We start from the raw sequence: 8,952 nt of genomic DNA, 5'->3' as shown, positions 1-8,952 counted from the left end.
CTTTCGGTCCTCCAACAGGGGATCTCTATGGTATATGTCTATCTCTATGGTCTATAAGTCTGTCTCTATGGTCTATGAGTCCTCCAAGATACTGAACGTGCCCATGGTCCTCCAAGAGGGCATCTCTATGGTCTATAAGTCTATCTCTATGGTCTATAAGTCTGTCTCTATGGTCTGTAAGTCTATCTCTATGGTCTGTGAGTCCTCCAAGACACTGAACGTGCCCATAGTCCTCCAAGAGGGGATCTCTATGGTCTATAAGTCTATCTCTATGGTCTATAAGTCTATCTCTATGGTCTAGGAGTCCGCCAAGATACTGAACGTGCCCATAGTCCTCCAACAGGGGATCTCTATGGTCTATAAGTCTATCTCTATGGTCTATAAGTCTGTCTCTATGGTCTATGAGTCCTCCAAGATACTGAGCGTGTCCATAGTCCTCCAACAGGGGATCTCTATGGTCCATAAGTCTATCTCTATGGTCTATAAGTCTGTCTCTATGGTCTATAAGTCTATCTCTATGGTCTATGAGTCCTCCAAGATACTGAGCGTGTCCATAGTCCTCCAACAGGGGATCTCTATGGTCCATAAGTCTATCTCTATGGTCTATAAGTCTGTCTCTATGGTCTATAAGTCTATCTCTATGGTCTATGAGTCCTCCAAGACACTGACCGTACCCATAGTCCTCCAGGGACCCCTCTCTGTGGCCCCTCAGTCCTCCCAGAGGCGATCTCTATGGCCTTTCAGTCCTCCAAGAGGGGATCTCTAGGGTGTGTGAGTCCTCCAGGGCACTGAATGTGCCCCTTAGTCCTCCAGAGCCTCCCCTCTGTGACCCTCAGTCCTCCAGGGACCCCTTTCTATGGCCCTTTAGTCCTCCAGGGCTCCCTATCTGTGGTCTATCTATATATATGTCTATCTATATGTATCTATGGATCCCTACCTATGGATCTATCTATAGATAAGTTACTCAGGGAACAAAACAGAGGGTTTGAGATACCATGGCTTAAACAGACCCACTCTGTAGTTCAAGACAACGTCATTTTTGGGTGACAGACACACTCTGTGGTTAAGAAGAACGCAACCATTGTACAACCCATGCAACTAAGTGGGTGCAAAGTGGTTCTGGGGTTAAGCAGTAAGTTGGGTGCCAGAGAGTGATGATGGCATCCAACCATGGAAAGAAAGAGATGAAGAAGAGGAGGGGGTGCGTGAAATTGAGTGAGGGGCGATGGAAAGGCAGGACGCTTGGCATGGACATCATATACATTGGATAGGCTGTAAACCTTGGAGCACCCAACCCAAAACCTTGGAGTGTTGTGTGCAATTGTGGTGTCCTCAACATCAGAAGGACATGGAGCTGTTGGAGCGAGCCCAGAGGAAGCCACCAGGATGAGCAGGGGCTGGAGCATCTCCTGTATGGAGCCAGGTTGAGAACATTGGGGCTGGAGAAGAGAAGCTGCGTGGAGACCTCAGAGCAGCTTCCAGGGGCTGAAAGGGGGTTACAGGGATGCTGGAGATGGGACTGGAGCGATGGGACAAGGGGTGATGGGTTCAAACCATTCCATGATTCCACATTGGGAAGAAGGAATCCCCCCCGCCCAACCCTTGGCGGGATTCCCTGGCCCACGATCGGGCTTTAGGACCCAGCGCGGTCGGACCCGATTGAAGCCCGCGGGGAAGCGCGGACCTGATTGAAACCCCCGCGTTGACTCCGCCTCCCTCCTGTATAAAGGGCCCGGTAGAAACGCGGCCAAAGCGGTCCCGAACCAGCCCAAAATGACCCAAATCCAGCTCAAATGGCCCCCAAAACGCGCGTGAAATGCACCAAACCGGCCCAAATTACCCAAATCCAGTTCAAGTTGCCCCAAAACCCGGCTGATATGCCCTAAAACTCGCCTGAAGTGCAACAAACCAGCCCAAACTACCCAAATCCAGCTCAAATTGCTCCAAAACCCACCTGAAATGACCCAAACCAGCCCAAATTACCCAAATCCAGCTCAAGTTGCCCCAAAACCCACCTGAAATGACCCAAACAAGCCCAAATTACCCAAATCCAGCTCAAGTTGCTCAAAAACGTGCCTGAAATACGCCAAACCAGCCCAAATTACCCAAATCAATCTCAAATTGCTCCAAAACCTGCCTGAAATGACCCAAATCCAGCTCAAATTGCCCCAAAACCCGCCTTAAATGCCCCAAGCCAGCCCAAATTACCCAAATCCAGCTTAGGTTGCCCCAAAACTCAGCTGACATGCCCCAAATCCAGCCCAAATTACCCAAAACCCGCCTGAAATGCCCGAAAACCTGCTTGAAATGCCCCAAACCAGCCCAAACTACCCTAATCCAGCTCAAGTTGCCCCAAAACCTGCCTGAAATGCCCCAAACCAGCCCAAATTACCCAAATCCAGCTCAAGTTGCCCCAAAACCTGCCTGAAATGCCCGACAACCTGCTTGAAATGCCCCAAACCAGCCCAAACTACCCTAATCCAGCTCAAGTTGCCCCAAAACCTGCCTGAAATGCCCCAAACCAGCCCAAATTACCCAAATCCAGCTCAAGTTGCCCCAAAACCCACCTGAAATGCCCCAAACCAGGCCAAATGACCCAAATCCAGCTCAAGTTGCCCCAAAACCTGCCTGAAATGCCCCAAACCAGCCCAAATTACCCAAATCCAGCTCAAGTTGCCCCAAAACCTGCCTGAAATGCCCCAAACCAGCCCAAATTACCCAAATCCAGTTCAAGTTGCCCAAAACCGGCCTGAAGTGCCCCAAATCCAGTTCAAATTGCCCCCAAACCCGCCTGAAATGCCCCAAATCCAGCTCAAATTGCCCCAATACCCGACTGAAATGCCCCAAAACGGCCCAAATTACCCAAATCCAGTTCAAATTGCTCCAAAACCCGCCTGAAATGACCCAAACCAGCCCAAATTACCCAAATCCAGTTCAAGTTGCCCAAAACCGGCCTGAAGTGCCCCAAATCCAGTTCAAATTGCCCCCAAACCCGCCTGAAATGCCCCAAATCCAGCTCAAATTGCCCCAATACCCGACTGAAATGCCCCAAAACGGCCCAAATTACCCAAATCCAGTTCAAATTGCTCCAAAACCCGCCTGAAATGACCCAAACCAGCCCAAATTACCCAAATCCAGTTCAAGTTGCCCAAAACCGGCCTGAAGTGCCCCAAATCCAGTTCAAATTGCCCCCAAACCCACCTGAAATGCCCCAAATCCAGCTCAAATTGCCCCAAAACCCGACTGAAATGCCCCAAAACGGCCCAAATTACCCTAATCCAGTTCAAATTGCTCCAAAACCCGCCTGAAATGACCCAAACCGGCCCAAATGACCCAAATCCAGCTCAAATTGCCCCGAAACCCACCTGAAATGCCCCAAACCAGCCCAAATGACCCAAATCCAGTTCAAGTTGCCCCAAAACCCGGCTGATATGCCCCAAATCCAGCTCAAATTGCCCCCCAAGTGCCCAAAATGCCCCTAAAACAACCAGAAATGCCCCCAAACCCACCCCAAGTGCCCCCAAAATGCCCCAAAGCAGCTGCAAGTGTCCCAAAACACCACGAACCAGCCCGAAACACCCCAAAACCCACCTAAATTGCCCCAGATCAGCTCAAATGACCCCCCCGAAGCGGCTTTAATGGTCTTAAACCAGCCCCCAAAGAGCCTGAAACGCCCCAAAATGCCCCGTAAGTCCCCAAAGCAGCTCAAAATCCACCCAAAACAGCTCAAAATCCACCCAAAACAGGTCAAAATGCACCCAAACCAGCTGGAATTACCCCAAATTACACCCAAACAGCCCAAATTGCCCCAAAATCAGCTCGAAACCCTCCAGAAACCACCTTGAAATGCCCCCCCAACACCCCAAATTAGACCCATAGCACCAGTGAAAACGCATTTAATTAACGAAGGGGATGTTTGACCCCACAAAAACCCCCTTTTTACCCCCCCCCCCCATTGTGGGGGGGGTTTGGGGGGCATCCGGGGTCAGTCCACTTTGGGGTGAGGGGGAGATTTGGGGGTCCCCCCCCTATAATAGAGCAGCTGCCCCAATAGGAGCCCATTGCAGGCGGCCGACGTGGCGAAGGTCAAGGCCAGGAGCGGGTCCCCCGTCTCCTGTTGGGGATGGAAGAACATTTTTGGGGGGGGGGGGGGGGGGGAAAAGGGGATTTGGGGGGGTCCAAGGTGTGGGGGGGGGTCACACCTGAAGGGAAGTGAAGACCCGCGCCAGGGCCCCCCCAAATAAGAGGGTGGTGGTGACCCCCGAAAGCTGCCCCGTGTGGCCTTGGCGGTAGTTGGTGGCGGCTTGAAGGAGCTGGGGGGGGGGATATAAAGGGGGGGTGTCGTATAAAGGGGGGGGTCACATAAAGGGGGGGTCACATAAAGGGGGGGTCACATATAGACACTTTGCATCAAGGACCCCCCCCCCCATTGGGTTGAATTGGGGGTGATGGGGACCATTGGGGTGAATTGGGGGGGACATAAAAGGGGGGGGTCACATAAAGGGGGGGTCACATAAGGGGGGTGTCATATAAAGGGGGGAGACATAAAGGAGGGTCACATAAGGGGGGGGTGTCACATAAAGGGGGGGGTCATATATAGACACTTTGCATCAAGGACCCCCCCCCCCATTGGGTTGAATTGGGGGTGATGGGGACCATTGGGGTGAATGGGGGGAATGAACCATTGGGGTGAATTGGGGGGGGACATAAAAGGGGGGTCACATAAAGGGGGGGTCACATAAAGGGGGGTTCACATAAAGGGGGGTTCACATAAAGGGGGGGATATAAAGGGGGGTGTCACATAAAGGGGGGGTCACATAAAGGGGGGGTCACATAAAGGGGGGGGTCAAGGACTTCGCATCAAGGACCCCCCCCCCCATTGGGTTGAATTGGGGGTGATGGGGACCATTGGGGTGAATGGGGGGGAATGAACCATTGGGGTGAATTGGGGGGGGACATAAAGGGGGGGTCACATAAAGGGCGGGGTCACATAAAGGGAGGTCACATAAAGGGGGGGTCACATAAAGGGGGAGGTCACATAAATGGGGGGGGGTCACATAAAGGGGGGGGTCACATATGGACACTTCCCATCAAGGACCCCCCCCCCAATTGGGTTGAATTGGGGGTGATGGGGACCATTGGGGTGAATGGGGGGGAATGAACCATTGGGGTGAATTGGGGGGGGGGGGAATGAACCATTGGGTCGATTTGGGGGGGGGAGAATGAACCATTTGGATGAATTGGGGGGGGAATGAACCATTGGGGTGAATTGGGGGGGAGAATGAACCATTTGGGTGAATTGGGGGGGGGAATGAACCATTGGGTCGATTTGGGGGGGGGTAAGAATGAACCATTGGGTTGAATAGGGGGGAACAAACCACTGGGTCAGTTCAGGGGGAGGGGGTTTATGGTGACACCCCCCCACCACCACCCATGGGTGCCCCCCCCCTCACCCTGCTGAGGATGATGATGGGCAGATTGGCCGCTTGGAGGAAGGTGATGAGCCCGGGGGGGGGCGTGGGGGGAGAGGAGGGCACCCAATAACACCCAGTAACCAGCCACCAGCAGCACCCCTGTAAAAACAATGGGGGGGGGGGGGGTTATAACGAAGGCAAAGGAGCACCCATGGGTGCCCCCCCCATAGACCCCATTTACCTCTCCCCGTGTGCCCCCCAAAGTGCTGCATGAGGAAGCCGAGGGTCATGGTCTGCAGGAGGAGGAAGAGCGCTTCACCCCAAGCACTGTGTGGGGTGGGGGGAAAGAGAGTCATAGGGGGCACCCATGGGTGCTGCCCCCCCCCTTCCCCCTCCATCAGCACCCCATTAGGTGCGTCCTTACCTGAAGGGGAAGGCCCTGGAGCACCCATAGGCGACGCTCCCCGCCAGCGCCAGCAGCTCCAGCAGCACCCCCGGGACGCTGAGCCCGGCCCCACTGCGGGCACCCAGCACCCGCAGCACCTGCGGCAGCTTCACTGGGGGGGGGGGACACGGGTGGGTGCCCCCAAAAATCCCCCCCGGTGTCCTCATATAGAGATACACAGGGGAGAGCCCCATAGACACACACGGGAGAGCCCCATAGATACACAGTGGAGCACCCCATAGACACACAGTGGAGCACCCCATAGATACACAATGGAGCCCCCCCCATAGACACGATGGAGCCCCCCATAGACACACAGGGGAGAGCCCCATAGATAGACAGGGGAGCCCCACATAGACACACAATAGAGCACCCCATAGATACACGGGGGAGCCCCCCATAGACACACAATGAAGACCCATATAGACACAATGGAGCCCCCCTATAGACACAATGGAGCCCCCCCATAGATACACAGTGGAGCCCCCATAGACACACAGGGGAGAGCCCCCCCCATAGATACACAGGGGAGCCCCCCACAGACACACAATGGAGCCCAATATAGACATACAGGGGAGCCCCCCTATAGACACAATGGAGCCCCCATAGATACACAGGGGAGCCCCCCATAGACACACAGTGGACACCCCCATAGACACACAGGGGAGCCCCCCATAGACACACAATGGAACCCCCCATAGACACACAGGGGAGCACCCCATAGACACACAATGGAGCCCCCAATAACCCCCCAAACCCCCCCCATACCCCCTATAACCCCCATAGACCCCCAAACCCCCCCCCATGCACCACCCCAAAGCCCCCCCATAACCTCCTATAGCCCCCCCATATCCCCCATAGACCCCCTTTACCCATGACGGAGCCCGCCACGATGCCGTAACCCAGCACTTTGCTGAGCAGGATCCGCAGACACGGAACTGGGGGGGGGACACGGGGTTATCGATCCCCCCCATTACCAATACCCCCATTACCGGCACCCCCCCATTACCGACACCCCCCCTTATTGATATCCCCCCATTATCGACACCCCTCCATTACCAATATCGCCCAATTACTGATACCCCCCATTATCGATCCCCCCCCATTACCCATACCCCTATTATCGATCCCCCTCCATTATCGATACCCCCCATTATTGATACCCCCCATTACCAATACCCCCCATTATCGATCCCCCCCATTATTGCTCCCCCCATTATCGCTCCCCCCCATTATCGATACCTCCCATTATTGATACCTCCCCATTATCATTCCCCCTCCCATTACTGATACCCCCCCATTATCGATCCCCCCATTACCAATACCCCCCCATTACTGATCCCCCCATTACCGACACCCCCCCATTATCGATACCCCCCCATTACCATATCCCCCCATTACCCATACCCCCCAGTACCGATCCCCTCCCATTACTGACACCCCCACTATCGATGCCCCCCATTATCAATCCCCCCCCATTATCGATACCCCCCATTACCGATACCCCCCATTATCGGTCCCCCCCATTACCGACCCCGCCATTACCAATACCCCCCATTATCGACACCCCCCTATTACCGATACCGCTTTACCCATACCCCCCCATTATTGATCCTCCCATTACAGACACCCCACCATTTACCAATACCCCATTATCGATCCCCCCATTACCGATACCCCCCATTATCGATCCCCCCCATTATCGATCCTCCCCATTACCGATACCCCCCCGTTACCATACCCCCCATTACCGCTGCCCCCCATTACCGACACCCCCCCATTACCCCCCATTATAGCTGCCCCCCCCGCACCGTGCAGCAGCTGCAGCCCCAGGACGAGCTCCTCGAAGCAGCGCTCGGGCAGCAGCGCCGGGACGAGCCAGCCCCGCAGCGGCTCCATCGCGCTTCCGCCTGGGCACGCCCCCGCCGAGCCCGCCAACGCCATTGGCTGCAGGGAGGCCTTGCGTCACGAGGACACGCCCCCCATCCCCGAGCCCGCCAACGCCATTGGCTGCAGGGAGGCGTTGCTTCATGAGGACACGCTCCTCAATGGGAAGCTCCGCCCCTCAATGGGAAGCTCCGCCCCTTTCAGTGCGCGTTCCCGTTCTTACGCGCTACGTAACCACGCCCCCACCGCGTCACCACGCCCCCAATGCGCGTCCCCGCCCCACTCCATAATCACTCCCCCTTGCGCGTTCCCGCCCCTATTCGCTACGTCACCACGCCTCCACCGCGTCACCACGCCCCCAATGCGCGTCCCCGCCGCTACATTCTGAGTGACCGCTCCCCAGTGCGCGTCCCCGCCCCATTCTCTACGTCACCAAGCCCCCAGTGCTCGTCCCCACCCCCATTCACTACGTCACCACGCCCCATCGCACGCCTCCGCCCCTATTCCTACGTAATCACGCCCGAATGCGCGTCCCCGATCTTACCCTCTACGTCAGCACGCCCTAGTGCGCGTCCCCGCCCCTATTCCCTACGTCCCCACGCCCCATTGCGCGTCCCCGCTCTTACCCACTACGTAGCCACGCCCCCACTGCGTCACCACGTCCCCAATGCGCGTCCCCGCCCCTTCATTCTGAATGACCGCTCCCCATTGCGCGCCCCCGCCCCATTCCCTACGTCACCACGCCTCCCCCACGTCCCCACGCCCCATTGCGCGTCCCCGCCCCTATTCCCTACGTTCCCCACGTTCCAACGCGCGTCCCCGCCCCATTCACTCCTTAATCACGCCCCATTGCGCGTTCCCGCCCCTTCATTCTGAATGACCGCTCCCATTGCGCGCCCCCGCCCCTGTTCCCTACGTCACCACGCTCCTCCCACGTCCCCACGCCCCCATTGAGCGCCCCCGCCCCTTCATTCTGAATGAGCGCTCCCCGCTGCGCGCCCCCGCCCCATTCACTCCTTAAATCACGCCCCTTTGCGCGCCCCCGCCCCCTCCTCTACGTGCGCGCCCCCGCCCCAAGATGCCGGCGCCCGCGGCCGGGCTGTGCCTGTGGCTGCTGCTGCTGCTCCGGCGCCGCCGCCGCCGCCTCCGGTCGCTCCGTGAGGCCGCGCTTTGCCTCCGCCGCTCCCGCTGCCGCCGCCGCCGCTC

General features: G+C 56.7%; 2 protein-coding genes across 2 annotated transcripts in view; both read right to left on the bottom strand.

The window, feature by feature from the left end:
• Positions 1-3,880: 3,880 nt before the first annotated feature.
• Positions 3,881-7,956, bottom strand: MPDU1 (mannose-P-dolichol utilization defect 1). The gene is given in 8 exon segments (XM_030474941.1): positions 3,881-4,114; positions 4,203-4,313; positions 5,454-5,522; positions 5,524-5,573; positions 5,656-5,741; positions 5,839-5,971; positions 6,732-6,797; positions 7,671-7,956. Coding segments are annotated over 8 exon segments (777 nt in total). The 5' UTR covers positions 7,804-7,956; the 3' UTR covers positions 3,881-3,985.
• Positions 7,957-8,800: 844 nt separating this feature from the next.
• Positions 8,801-8,952, bottom strand: part of LOC115603195 (chromodomain-helicase-DNA-binding protein 3-like) — a 16,060-nt gene continuing 15,908 nt past the window's right edge. Inside the window, exon 7 of the mRNA XM_030474939.1 lies at positions 8,801-8,949. Within this exon, the coding sequence (XP_030330799.1) occupies positions 8,801-8,949 (149 nt within the window). The remainder of the gene's footprint in view (positions 8,950-8,952) is intronic.

Source organism: Strigops habroptila, unplaced genomic scaffold, assembly GCF_004027225.2.
Source record: "Strigops habroptila isolate Jane unplaced genomic scaffold, bStrHab1.2.pri NW_022045622.1_ctg1, whole genome shotgun sequence".
Lineage (NCBI taxonomy): Eukaryota > Metazoa > Chordata > Aves > Psittaciformes > Psittacidae > Strigops > Strigops habroptila.
The sequence above is the reverse complement of the archived record's forward strand: the minus strand, read 5'-3'. Positions and strand labels throughout refer to the sequence as shown.